This window comes from Pagrus pagrus (assembly GCF_965226575.1).
Source record: "Pagrus pagrus genome assembly, chromosome: 23".
NCBI classification, from domain to species: Eukaryota; Metazoa; Chordata; class Actinopteri; order Spariformes; family Sparidae; genus Pagrus; species Pagrus pagrus.
Genome location: NC_140205.1, coordinates 10,900,878 through 10,915,733, shown reverse-complemented (window position 1 = coordinate 10,915,733; position 14,856 = coordinate 10,900,878). Strand labels below are relative to the sequence as shown.

Sequence of the window (14,856 nt, the reverse complement as noted above, 5' to 3'; positions counted from 1 at the left end):
AGCCTCTGATATGACAAAGACTTGTTTGTAGACGTCTGGGAACTGAGCGAAACTCTTGTTCCTGATCAGACTTTTCCAAAAGAACCGCAGCAGACTCAAAAACAGGACGACGCCTCATTGTCGAAGAAGACTAGTTTATCAAAAGAATACACAATAATACTCATGTATAAAACATAGAAAACAGAAGATGAAAGACAATAATAAAATATACCTTCTTCTTTTAAAGTAGCACATAATAAATTGCAGTCCTCTCTGTTTTTCCACACAGCATGTTCAGTCCTCCTCTTCGTCCTCTCCATGTTCGTGTCCATCCATCGGAATACATTGTACATTTACAATAATCTCAACCAATACAAATTGCAAAAAATTCATGGTATAATTATTATAAAATGTTAAATTGGTGGCAAATCTGCCAGAACTGACACCACAGGGCTTCTTGTTGACTTAACAAGTTGCATAACAGCGTGAGATGAAGAGGTCCACTCACAGTGAACGTGTCTCTTAGTGCGGGGTTCATTAAGGCAGATACGGCACATTAATCTCACTAATGGAGGTTTTGCCCACTTCACTGTCAGATGAAGGTCGCGGAGCTTGCTTAAAACGGCCGCGCTTGTCAAGATGGCCGCGGCCTCATTAACCTGCGCGGACACACTTGTCAGCTCACAGGTGCTGCAAATCTGCTCTAACAGGAGCAGTAACAGGGAGGCAAATGGATGAAGTGTGTCCTGTCAGTAAGTGTTTTTACTGCACGTCTGAACACGGATCGACAGCGGGGAAATTCCAATTAGCCGTGTTGCCGGAAAACAATCAACCAAACTTCCTTTAACTTTTTTCCCATTTTTTCTCCATTCCCTCCGTTCACATGTGATTCCTCTTCCATTCGCTCTCAACCATCTGTTTGAGTTTCGGCTGTCCTCTCCTAGCATCGCAAGTGCGTTTGAGCAACTCACATATGCTAGAATTACTCTTGCAAGGTGAAAGGTCAACCGTTCAAATGGCTTCAAACTCCAAAAGGACTCAGTTTCATGAGTCCAAACTGTCCCTCGGGTTTGTTCGAGCCTCTTTAAATAACAATCAGAGTTGTACATTTATTTATTACTTAATTATATATTTATTTCATCTCATATTTTATCACACTGGTTGCATGTGTCCCTCTTTTCAGGATCCAGTTGTTCCATTTTTCTAGGTCCGTTTGTCCTTGATGTCCTTTTTTTGATCCATTTCGTCTTTCCATTCCTCCTTCCTTCAGGGTTGTGATCAGGATGTTACACCGGACAGGAAGTGACGATGACAATGGTGAGAAAAGGGAATCTCCGTCGAAAAAACTGTTGTCCAAAGAGCACGATCGAATTCTTCCTTCTTCCCACATCTGTTCTTCTTCCCTGCCAGTCTATCTCTACGTTATTGTGCTTAAAAATGGCCACGCAGGTGTTGATAAAAGAGAGAAGGGTTCAAATTAAACCTGTGTATCTTAACTTATCCTGAACAAAACCCTGAAAATTCACCCTCCTGTCTTCTATCCTTCGTCCCCCCTTTATCTCCGCTCCCTCTCCTCCTTTCCAGTGCTATTTACACACAAACTGGTCCACGAGCGTCGTGCAGCGCTTGCACTTGACGTAGCAGCACCAGTGGAACTTGCAGTGGCAGCGCTCGTGCTTGTAGGTCTTGAACTGGTCGTATCCCCGGCCGCAGCACATGAGCTCGCAGCCGTCCATGCCCTCCGAGGTTTTGTTGCACAGGCGGCCCTGCGTGCCCAGAGAGCCCGTGGTCTCGTTGCGGAGGCAGTAGTCGGGGCTTGGGTCGATGTAAACCAGATCCTCCGGGGTCGGGGTGTTGAAGCGCTTGTCGACCAGCTCCAGCTTGCCCTGTCAGAGAGAGTCGGTTGGTGTAAGATTTCAGATTGTTTTCCAGTATATTTCTGTTCAGTATTTTGTTCGTGACAGTATGAGTTCAGTACCTTGCGTCCAATGCGCATGGCCGCCGCGCTGTCGTATTTCTCCTTCAGGAACTCCCCGACGCGCCTGAAGTCGGCCAGCTGGAGCCAACAGGTCTTCAGACTGCAGGAACCTGAGACGCCATGACACTTACAGGCCACATTTGCGAGGTTGTAGACCGCCTGGTGGAGAGAGGAGAAAAAGATAGATGAGGTTGGTTTTCTTATATCTGACTTCATTGCTGTCAGGGAACAGACAAAAACACAATACATTCACACTATAAACACTCACTCTTGAATCTGTCTAATTTTAGGTGTAGAAAGAAAATGTTTATTTCTTCTTAAACCAAAAATGAGACAGTTTGTTGGTTACATGTAGAATAAAAGCCACTTTTTGCTTTAATCTTCATTCCCCTTAGAAACCGAATGATTGTTGTAAAGTAAAAAGACAGAGGAGAAAAGGAATGGAAAATGAAAATGTATTTATATCTTGGACCTTTATAATTCATTCTCATGAAATTATCTTTCAGACTGAAGGTCTGACCTGGAACAGTATGTTGGAGAGTAGATCTACTCTATTTGCTGCTGCGCTGCTACCATCTAGTGGTGAACATGTGTTACCACTCCCTCCTACTACTAACGTGCTCAACAAATTGCCTCTGGAAAAGGTAAATCCAGATAACAAATATTAACAAAAACAGTTAAGTTAAGTGAAGTTGTTTCGCTCATGCTGCCCTACAAAGACAAATGCATTAAATAGCCTTGATATTTGGTCAAAACTTGCAAGAATCTGACTTATTGAGATCATTTTCTACCAACATAATAGATATTATACCTTAGAAATGTTTAATTTTAGTGAAAATGGCATGTAAAAATACATTTATTATGAAGTAAACTAGTTTGGCTATAAGATAACTAGCCTAGCTTAGCTTTTGACTAGTGGAATTCATGTGGTTTGTCGAGCTAAGTTGCCTCAAAATGACGGCATTACAACCATCTATCTGTCGCTCAGCTCAAATCTTTAAATATGCTGCTGACAAATTAAACGGGAGGGAGAAAAAATGATGGTAGAGAAACCACATGTATCATCCTCATGTGCCAGCTGTGCACTTACGCAGCGTATGCACGGCTGCACCTCTCTAAAATTGTCTTTAAACGGCAATAAATCCAGAAAGATGTTTTCCGGTTGTCTGTCAGCACTGTGCACTGGCGCGAAACCACCTCCCGTTAAAATGTGCGGTTACATAGACAACCAGAAGGAAAAATGCAAAAACGAAGAAAATACTTTTGCTCCGTATGAGCTGTTCTCCTCGGCTGTACCGCCAAACTAAAACAAACAGCTGACTGAAAATAGAAGGCGGAGGAAGTGTGGCGCTATTGTAAATCAAGTTTCCCACACAATTATACAGCGAGCAGTCATTTCAAAGAACACAAGCAGGAAAACTATAGGATGACTTTTTATTAGTTTGGCTTTCAGCGGATTACAGCGTCCTACAGTGGCATTTTATTACTTTTTCATGACACTGAGCCCCAAATGTCTCTTGAAATCGTTTTAAACAGCAGCAAAGACCAAATGTCTAAAAATATAAATGCAGACATGATTCCCATTCTGAATCCTGTAAAATCCTACCACACGCTCCCAAAAAAATGAGTATCAGTGTCTCCAAATAGTCCAGATCTTGGCCAATTTTCACAATTTCTTTACATTATGACTGTGAAATCGATCGGCGACTCGTGTCTCAACATCACGAAGCATTTTGTATGTTTGGGCGTGTTAAAATAAACTCAACAGGAAGTACAAGATTTATGGCCGTAGCAGCAGTGAACTTTAGGGGGAGCCCTCCACTCACGCAGCTTCGCCTACATTCAGAAACAAGTCACACCACACACCCCTCCTCAACACACACACCAGTGATACCATGCACTACGCGTCTAAACATTCTTTGTCTCAAGTTTGCGCCAACGCCACCGAGACATATTTGCTGAATCAACTATTTTGAATTCTCCCACCGCTCCGTCTCCACACATCGCCTGATCCCAATTACCTTCTCACCTCTGTTAACCCCTGCATCCCGAAACACCCCCGACCCCCCAACCTCCCGCTCCCCCTGTCCTCTACTTTACTACCCAGCAGGCATAGCACTCGGCACCCTCCAATCCCGTGATCCGACCCCCGTGACCCTCAGAGCCGAGGACAATGACATTTTGTGAGGTAGAAAGCCCGTGGCTCTGTTTTCGCATAGTTTCTCAAATTTTTCTTCTGCAACAGTTTGGATTTAAATGGAAAATAAAAAGGCGCTTTTCTTTTTGTTTCTCTTTATTGTTCACAGCAAGAGAGGAGTTAATGGGAGGTTAAGGATTAGTTTCATACAACAGCAGGAGGAAATTCTTATATTTTATGGCTCCTAGTTGTTTTACGAGCCTTCGTGTTTCCTCAGATCTCCCGCTGTGAGGTTTATTAGAGGTTCGGAGCCACGGTAGTAAGAAAATTAGGGACGCATCTCTTTATTTTATGTAATGGCCCCAAACTATGTTAACATTTTGAAAGATACAAGGAGGCAGAATCAGCGGAAGTTTACGAGCAACAGCCTCAAACAGATGTTTTAACTTTTAACAAGTCTTTTCTCTCTAAGTAGTCTTTTAAGTTACTACTTGCTTATGTTTCCTGCACTTTGTGTTGCAGATTTATCTATTTGAGCTGCATCCTTTGAATGTTACTATAGAAACAGCTCATTATTATTATCAATATTACGAGCGCCAGTAACCACACGCTGTCAAATTAAACCATGGATCTACTGTATGAGTCTGTGTGTGTCCAGCACCACACTGAGCTGTTTGGTGGGCCGTGCCTGCTGGGCGCAGTGACACTGGACCTGCTGAAAACACACACACACACACACACACACACACACACACACACACACACACACGGTCAGCCATCCGTGGTAGAGACACGGTCTCTGTGTCAGGCACAATAGGTTCAACTCAGACAGGGGTTAGGGGTTAGGAGCCGTGTGTGTGTGTATGTGTGTGTGTGGTGTTAGTGCTAGAATGGGGCAGAAATAGAGAAAATAGCCCGCCCTTTGTGACGGGATCACTGAAGAATGAGGAGTAAAGATAGCCAAGACGAAGTTCTTGTTGTTAAAATCAAAATATAGTTATGACATTAAATCTTTGCTTTTGTTCTAAGCTAATTTTGCGACCGTCTGTTGGCCTAATTTACTCCGCCTGTGCTCTACTTTTGCTCGGAGCAGCTCCGATGTGGGTGATAAACTTTGCAGCTGTGGAGAAACTGACTATCACACTGACTGTTGGTTTGGTGAATCAAATCAGCAACTTTAAACTAAACAAAGGCACTAACCAGGGATTGAAACACTAAGATCTAGATTGACGAGAGTCCTATCTAAAACTTAATAATAATAATAATTACATGCGTTGCTTTGGATCAGCAACAGGCCTGACGGTGAGAGACATCACTATGACTGGCTGTTTACCTGAGCAAATCTGTGCGCAAGAAGAAAAAACGAAAGAAGGGAAAGCCCCTTAAGTTTCTCCTCTTCCTCTTTGCCAGTGACATTTACAACTTTTTATCAGACACACTGGTGCTGAGAGTACCCTCCCTAATGCCCCTATGGTAGATAAGATAAGATAAAGTGCCCTCTAGGGTGCCCTTCCAGTGGACAAATAGTGAAAAGTTTTTTTTTAGTTTGTAACTAGTTCCCTATAAATGTATGATAGCTTTCTGCGTGCTGGTGCCCCCTTTTTTTTTTCGCCCCTGATCCCCTCAAACATCCTGAGTCTGCCACTGATCAGACATATTCTCGATTAGAAGTGGCTATATTAGTGAGAGTGGTGTCAAAAAACCCTTTTCATAACATGTGTACACCCGCAGAGTTATTCTTTTCACACTGGCAGAACGTATGAGCTTGCAGGCTGTCGTCTGTAGTCTTTGCGGTGTGTTCAAGTGCAGCTTTTTGGCTGCGACTACATTTGCTTAAACTTACACATTTCTATTTTCTTTAGATCCAAACATACATAAAATGTTTCTCTTTTGTTAAGACATGTTCTGTTTCCAATCGAAACAATTAACTTGTCATTACCGCGTTAAGCAACACATTGATCCACAGGCTGACCTGTGACTGAAAGTTTACCTCTGTGTTTAGAGCAGAGGTCGGCACCAAGGTGGCCTGTTATTGTCTTCAGACCGGCAACGTTGTTTTGGTCTCTATGTGACGAGCCCTGCCTCATTTGATTTGTGTGAAACGGAGACAGTGGACCTAGGTGACTGTGCACATGTGTGTACATTTGTGTGTATGTGTGTGTGTGTGTGTGTGTGTGTGGGTCTTTTGAGAGTCGGGGGAGTGTGACGGAGGTCCATCCCTCACCCTGCGTCTCTGTCTCCAGACGCTTGTACACACAGACACACACACCATGTTGTCCTCTTTGCACACAAATCAAATGTAGCTGAGCGCACGTGCGCACACACACACACACACACACACACACACACACACACACACACACACACACACACACACACACACACACACACAGCAAGCGGCACGCCCCTGTCACCTCCACAAAAGCCCTGCGGTTTGCCTTGTTCAACCAAGCAAGACAAATCCCGCTTAGGACAAACCGGCGTGTCCACGAAAGAAAAAGAGGGAGAGAGAGGGGAAAAAGAGAGAAGAAGGGATGAAGAGGAGGAGAGGGGGCTGCCTTCCTCTCCTCCTTTTCATCTCTCTCTTCTCCTCTCTTCCGTTTCGATGGACAGACAACAATGAAAACCAGGGATCAAACAGGAGAGAGGAGGAAAACTCATTCAAAGGAGTGTGTATGTTACAGAAAGGCTGAGGAACCGTGTGTGTGTGTGTGTGTGTGTGTGTGTGTGTGTGTGTGTGTGTGTGTGTGTGTTAATACTAAGGCTGCAGCAGTAGATCTGTCTCCCTCATACTCTCTCCTACAGCCCCAATGGGACCCTCAGCAGAAACACAACCTCTCCAGACCCTCACCTTTGACCCCCGATACACACACACGCAAAACCAGGCTCACTGTCTCTCACACAAATCAAACGGAGCAAACACACACACACACACACACACACACACACACGCACACACACAGCGTCTCTGTCTTGCAAACAGCTTAAACAAAGCCCCTCTAACTGAAGATAAACACATTCTCCTGGTCCAGTGTGTACCAGCACGGGCAAATGGACCTTTTATGAGGGAGGTGTGTGTGTGTGTGTGTGTGTGTGTGTGTGTGTGTGTGTGTGTGTGTGTGTGTGTGTACAGCTCATTCGAAGGTGAACGGTTTCTTGAAGTGCTTTTCTTGTAACCTGAAAGCATTTCCAAAGAAATTTAGCTCCAATATCAAGTTTGAAACATCTAATTGTTGCTGTACGGCTAGCAAAGTGGGCCAAAAAGCCCCAGGAACCATCTGTCTCATCCAATGTCATCATACAATTAGCCATGTTATTGTCCATTGTGTTCCTGCAATTATATGTGTGTATGAGCCTATGTGTGTGTGTGTGTGTGTGTGTGTGTGTTAATTCACTGGAATGTGCATTGACCTGGCGACCTAGCCAGACTCCAAGGGCGTTAGCAGTTATACCATTTGGACCCTCCCAATAAATAACTTACACACACTCACTCACAAATACTACCAGGTCAGGCAATCAGGGGGCCACCTTGACACACACACATTCCTTTAAGATATACAGAAAAAGTGTGGAGACCTCTAAACTTAAAGCGGCTGCAAAGGACTCTAATTTTCGTTGATTCTGGCGGCCACTGTGGACAAAAGCGGTACGCGCATCTAGAGATCTTGGTAAGGCTAGCATGTGCATTTGTTTTGTTTTTTTCTGGAGTGAAAGAAAGACGCAACATATTTAAAAAATGTATTTTTTTATAATTAAGTTCATGCTGAATCTTACCTGTCTCCCCGCTTCATTATTCTGCAGGTTCATGAGTGTCCGGGCGTGCTCGATAGAGCCCCGCGGGTAATTCTTCTCCCTCTCCCTGGCGTCCACGAACTCCCGGGCGAATCTGTAGCCGTAGTGCACGTTGTCGCCGCAGCCGCCCCACAGCCAGTCGCGCGGCAGGTCGCGGGGTCGGGCGGAACGGCTGCAGCCGCAGGTGGAGAGCTCGCCCTCGCGGCACGCCCTGCTGATGGCGTTGACCACGCCGGCCGCGCTGATGGAGTAGGTGAAGGCTGTTTCCCTGGAGCCTGATGGAGGGAGAAAATAGGTTGCTTAAAACTCTTAGATGACTCAAAGTAAGCTCTATTTTGACATCACGTTTTTTAATTAGGGCTGTAGTTAAGGTGTGTGTTCGCTGACAGGAAACACTGCACAGGTTAACCCCCCCTCTCCCAACACACACACACACACACACACATGCAGCAAACAGCCCCACACCCACCTGACCCAACAATAGACAATAGATGTGATTTGAGGCTCTAACTCTGGACCTGGTTAGACTCAACAACTTTAAATACCAGCTCAGTCATCCATAGGACACGAGCGGCATTTAATGAAGTAAACATATCAGTTTTCCCATGAGGCATTTGGGTATACTTGTCCTATTTGTGGCTAGTCAACCCTTATTTATAGCCAATAATACCACTTGGAAACACACTTAAAGCACAAGGGGAGGTGAGCTCTGTACAAACACCTACATTCAGATTCTAAATGGTCATTCACACATACTTACATACATAACAACATAAACAGACAACAGGAAAACATCTAAACTCAACGTCTCGACCGATCCTCCGTCGTTGCTTTGATGCTTTACATCCAACAGACGAGTCCATATTAATGATTTCTGCTCACTAACACCATCTAACACCATGTTACACGGTGGAATACACATCACAGCCCGCATGTCTATTCTCTGCATCATCACACAAAGCTTTCAGAAGAATAAGACGGCGATGAGCTGACGGGGAGGAGGGAGTTAAGTGCTGCGAGGGGAAACATTTACATGAGAACGGCACAGAAACACCACCAGTGCCACCATTTACAGAGAGTGCAGTGAGGTTTCATTACACTCAAATTTCATTTTATCCGTTTTATTTTCATTTTATTGGACTTTTTACAGGGTTAATTTTCTCTATTTAATGTCCTTATTCTATATGGATATATGTGATGAGTTTAATGTTCTCATAAATAATGGTACTTTTCGGTTTTACGATGAAATGCCTCATACTTTTGCCCTCTATTGCTGTTTTATTCCTGTGATAGCACCTTTTTTCCGTCTTCTGATTGGTGATGCTTTGATGGAGCTTGAAGGTACTGAGTTTCAAATATCCTGTTAGACTTCTTTTATACTATATTATTTCATTCTGATCGGATATTTGGCCAGGCTGACCCCTCGTACACTGTATAAACATGGAAATATATCTTGAAATGTTACTTTTAAATGTATTCTTGACACCGAAGTTGCAAGAAAGATACTTTTTGATACTTATAAGTACATTTAATATCAGATACTTTGAGAGTACTCAGATGACTGACTTTCACTTTCACCAAAGTAACTTTTTAACACATCTGTACTTCTGAAGTCTGACCTTTGGGCACTAAGATCATCATTTAGTAGGAGAATAGGGGGAGAATATCAACCTATGAAGGAGCATTTAATACTTCAGTTTATCAGAAAGATGCTCAATCAAATTTGGAGATATGTGGAGTAATCTGAAAAGTAACTAAAGCTGTCGGACAAATGTAGTGGAGTAAAAAGTAACTTTGCCTCCTCACAGTACAAAAACCTTTAGAAATCTGGCCCAAAAACTTTAAAATAAATAGTTAAAGAGCTGCTCTGTCTCCTCTGGTGTCGCTCTATCATACATCACATGATGGCTGCAGCCTTGAATCAACACCCAGCAGACAGACAGACAGACAGGCAGGCAGGTATGCAATCAGAGCTGAGGCCTGAGAGCTCTTCACTCAGCTCTCAGGATGCTCGTCCATATTATGCAGCAGGATAAAGGGACAGAGACAGAGACAGGGAGAGAGGGGCCGGGTTGTTTATGAGGCTGCGGGGCCCAGACTTCAAATAGCGGGTCCGGATCTGCCGGCTCGGTGTCAGCTCATCAGCGCATTTCAAAAGAGCAGCCGCGGGACAATGGACCGACTAACACCTCCGTATAAACGCGGAGAGAGGCCGACTGTCAATAGAGAGACAGGCGGCCAGAGAGGGACGGAGACGGACAGAGGAGCAGCAAACACCTCGTCTGACTGCCCGCAGCGGATTTGACACTTACGTGTTGATGAGAGCTTTCCCACACCGCCTGCTGGGAATTAGACGGACCCGATACTGATCCATGTCTGAGCTCCTGCTGCTGGATGTTTACTACGACTACCGCCGATACCTGACAAGTTTCTGCCTCTTTAGTTTCTGGTTTTTTCACGCGTCTGCGTTTTGAATCGACTGAGCAAGTTATCCGTCGCATTGCGCATGCGTAAACGACAAGTAGCCCAAACTGGCTCCAACTTTCAGGCATAAACTTCTGCGTAATATGTTTACAAAATAAAGATTTTAAATGTCGTGTATATTACAATGAATAGTCCATCTGAGGCAGTGTTGTAAAAAGTACAATGTGATAAGGTCCCCAAAACACTGTTTGAAGCTTGAAAGGTGGCGGGGTCCGCCACATATAAACAAAGTAAAACAGTATGAAATTGTGTCGTTTTGTTTTGTTTGTTTATTCTGTCATAAAAACAAAGAGAGTTTGTTTATTTAGTGTGTTTAGGCATAAATGAAATCAGTCAGTGAAGATCTTTCTCTTCTGTTTACAATTTCTTACCCAAAACTACATAATGCACCTTTAACCTATTACTTTGGTAAAAGTGAAAGTCTGCTCTTGTGCAGCATGCAATCTGCAAAGCATCTGGCAGCCAGTATGAAGTAATCAAATACATGTAGTAGAGTAAAAGTGCAATATTTGCCTCCAAAATGCAGTGCAGTGGAAGAATAAAATTGCAGAAAATGGAAATACAACTTTACTTACAACTAAAGTACAAGTGCATCAAAATTGCACTTATGGACAAGACTACAGGAGATAAGTGTTTCCTTCCACTACACACTAATGGATGTTATGAAGAATCAAATGCATCCACCAGTAAGTATACTTCACTTATTACACTTGTATCCACTCAAAATAGCTATTAATGTCACTTCTTAGCTAACATTTCTTGGTGCGAGCTATATTCCTAATAGTGATGGTGATGGGCCCAAAATTGGTCATTTCAAAAAGTGGTGGCAGCATGTCTCCAGGCCCAAACTTAAAGTTTGTATCACTTTTAATTTAATGACCTTGTCAAAAACAAAGTCTGTTTCCCAAACCGTTACCTTAAAGCTTTATGGTCTGTCTTTTCATTGGACCAGTGGTGTCTCTACTAACCCTCTCAACTCTGCTTTAGATCAGATTTCAGGCTACTGTTCAACTCATATTCCTGTCTAAACAGTGACATGTGGTACTATTATTTCAGCCTGTCGTGTGGCTGACCTCTGTTCTGTCAAACATTCAGCACTGTGATGTACATGACCTGTCCGGACACAGTTGAGCAGATTTGTGACAAAGATGAATCTGTTTTCATGACAAATCTGTGAATGTTACCCACACGTTTTTGTAAATGCTTGTTCTATATTTCAACACAGTCAATAACACAATGCAGCTGCCACCGCTTACATTTCTGTCTCATTGGATCAAGGGTCATAAACGCCTCCAGCTGAACAAAGATAACAGTAACTCCTGGTTTTTGCATGCATGATGAAATCAGGACTCTTTCACTTGAGTGCAACTGTCTCCCAATGAAACACAATCACATATAGGATCGGAGGAAAAACAACAACAACAACAAAACTTCAATTTGTCAGAGTGGAACCTGAAGTGACTCTGAAATAGATTGACGGGTCTTTTAAAACATGACACAGCAAAACTTCCTTATCCTCTTCTTGATTTTCTCAAAAACTCACCAATCTGCATGACCCGTCCGAACACAGACGTGTTGTCCACGGTGCTGCAGTTCCACCTCCTCTGCCTGAACTGGTACTGGCACTCCTTGATGCCCGTCTTGGCTCCGTCTCCGATGTAGATCATGTGGTCCTGGTACAGCTGGCACAGCTTCCTCTGGCCCTGCAGAGCGCACAGCAGCACGGAGGAGAGATTAGCAGAGATTAGCGCGCTAATGGTTTGATACTTTAACGCTCCCTGTGGGGGACTTCTCTCCTTTATTTGACCACTGACACAAAAAGCCAAAATAAGCTCCTGTTTTTAAAACTTGAGAGTGGAACTCACCTGAGAGAGACCGGACAGCTGACTGCAGAGAGGCTGAGCTCCGATGATGTACATCTCTGGCCGCTGGATGGGGGTCAGAGCGAGCGACCTGAGAGACAGAGGCCATATTAAGTCTAAATTCAACGTAGTAAACTCTGTCTTTTCAGCTTAAAGAGATGAGGCAGGATTTCTGTGATCTACGACTCTCTCTCTCTGAGCTGTGGAGGACAAAGTTCAGACACAAGTTTATTAGTACAACCGCCCTATAAAGTGTAGATAAATAGACTCTTCTGGTGTTCATCACCGATAACGCTCCTCTCAGGTTTCCCTCGCTGTTCCTGTCCAAAACTGTACCTTAATCATACATTTTGATCTCTTTTGCTTTAATAAAAATGTCAATCTGTGGCCACATGACCATGGCCATAAACAAAACAAACAAATGGAAATCAGATTGTGTGGAGATGCTTCCCATCTAAACAGCTACACAAAGATCAGTTCTATGTTTCAGAGTTATAACATGTATTATAACAAGTGCATTTATTGATTTATTGCACGAGTTGGCTTGTTGATCGTGCAAAGAAAGGGAAAATAAATATCCCATATATATAGTTGGCCTGTAAACAAGGACTAGGTGATATGGACTTGGTAGTTAAAACAAATATTAAAGGGGCACTAAGTATTTTGAAGAAGAAATTCAAACTCAGAATTTTAATATTTACAATAGTAATGAGGTAATAATACAAACTCAGAAATATATATTTTTTCCATCACTGAATAAACAAGCTGTTCTCAAAGGAAAATGAGGTCCCCAGAACACTGTTTGAAGCTAGAAAAGGTGGCAGGGTCCGCCACATATAAACAAAGTAAAAGAGTATGAAACTGTGTTGTCCTTTAAGGTCAGTTTGTTTATTCAGTTTATTCGGTCACGAAAACAAAGAGAGTTTGTTTATTTAGTTTGTTTACGCATAAAATAATCAGTCAATAATCTTCTGATTACAATGTATTCCCTCAAACTGCACGTTGCACCTTTAACATGGTGAGAGATTTGATAAATAATCATCAGTCATATGGATTTAATGACTGAGTGGGCAGTGTTGTACAAAGAGCCCAGAGGTCACACTCAGGTAGAAGCGATGATATTGTGTTAAAATATTACTTTGATAAAAGAGAAAGTCTGCCATATGAATAGTACTTGAGTAAAACTCTTAAAGTATCTGATATTAAATGTACTTAAGTACCAAAAGTACAAGTAAATTAAACATATATTTACATGTATGTATATGAGTCAACTGATTGCCGATTATCAGACCAAACTTAAAACACTTAACTTAAAATAATCTTAAGATACCTAACAACAGTGTAAAGTGTAAAGTGAATTTACTTTTGAAAGAAAATTGGGGAAAACCATTAACCACAACATTTTGGGGGCAAATACTGTAGTTTTAACTCCACTACACTGTCAAATCTGACAGTTACTTTACTTGAAAATGTTACTTTACTTTAAAAAAATCCAGGAAGTTGTTAAACTTTTTAGCACCAACTTAAATCTAATAGTCTGCTTTACTTGGTAATTCAGAGGTAACCAGTGTCCTGACTTTTTTAAAGTAAAGTCGCTTTGTCAGAGTTTACAGTGTAGTGGTTGTATATTGGTTTGTGAATTCTGCATCCTCCAACCTGCACACACCCTCCTCCACATTACCACAAAAGGAACTGAGCAGCATTGTTGCATCTTGTAAGTCAAGAACAAGTGTGGCTAATTGACGCTCCTATAGGCAGCAGCAGCAGCAGCAGCAGCAGGCTCCATGCAGTGCCATTTGGGGCTCAGCCAGGGTAAATATTGTGACAGAGCCTTCACATTTGTTCCATTCACTGTTAGTGCTCCACCACACGACTGGAACATCACCCCCAAAACACACACAACAGGCAACACAAAGACTATAGTTCACATTTTTTCCCCCCATTTGTCATGTTGTCAGTGCATTCAGGTACAGATATGGAGGAGATGATGCGAGAGTGAACACGTTTAAAAGTTGGTAGCAAACAAAATAAACCCTGTAAACCCAGTGATCGTCCAAGTACTCACCACCATGAGTTGGCATCCACCACCAGCAGCTGGGAGCTGCAGGCGAGGAAGGCGGCCGCCAGCAGCAGATGTCGCACGGCTCCGGATTGCCTCCTCCGGACAGGCCTGTTGTCCATGGTCCGCCGCGTCAGCGCCACACAGCCGGTGCTGCTGGGGAAAGTGCTCCGCTGTTGAGACATGGGAAGAGTCCTTGCTCAGTCCTGACGTGAGTCCAACTCACGTATGTGTCCTGAGTTTTAGCCCCAACTTTCACCCTGTCCTCTTGTTTCCTTCCAGCCGCTAATACTTAAAACTTTAAAACAAAACTGCCATTAAAAAAGGGGCAGAGTTGTAATCCCGCAGGTAGATTCACCAAATTGCCAAAAGAGGCTGCCTGTGAGTCCAACTTTCTGCTCAAAACTCAACTTCAGAGTCGTGCGTAAAATGGTTTGGTATCACTTTGGATTTTACGCAAAGTGCGCCGCGATTCCTTCCTCTCCCCCTAACCTATAAACGGGACAAATAAACCAAAGCTACGATGTGAAAAGTGTGATCCCGTTGTTGTCTCGGGGAAACATTA

The 14,856-nt window shown here is 43.2% G+C and overlaps 1 protein-coding gene across 2 annotated transcripts in view; it reads right to left on the bottom strand.

Annotated features, from left to right (window-relative positions):
• Positions 1 to 14,856, bottom strand: part of wnt5b (wingless-type MMTV integration site family, member 5b) — an 82,990-nt gene continuing 68,134 nt past the window's right edge. For both annotated transcript variants that reach the window (XM_084345402.1, XM_084345403.1), the window contains 6 exons: positions 14,298 to 14,464; positions 12,236 to 12,323; positions 11,914 to 12,073; positions 7,869 to 8,161; positions 1,958 to 2,116; positions 1 to 1,865 (listed from right to left, as the gene is read on the bottom strand). In XM_084345402.1, coding sequence (XP_084201528.1) covers positions 1,566 to 1,865; positions 1,958 to 2,116; positions 7,869 to 8,161; positions 11,914 to 12,073; positions 12,236 to 12,323; positions 14,298 to 14,464 — 1,167 coding nt within the window. In that variant the 3' untranslated portion in view covers positions 1 to 1,565. The remainder of the gene's footprint in view (positions 1,866 to 1,957; positions 2,117 to 7,868; positions 8,162 to 11,913; positions 12,074 to 12,235; positions 12,324 to 14,297; positions 14,465 to 14,856) is intronic.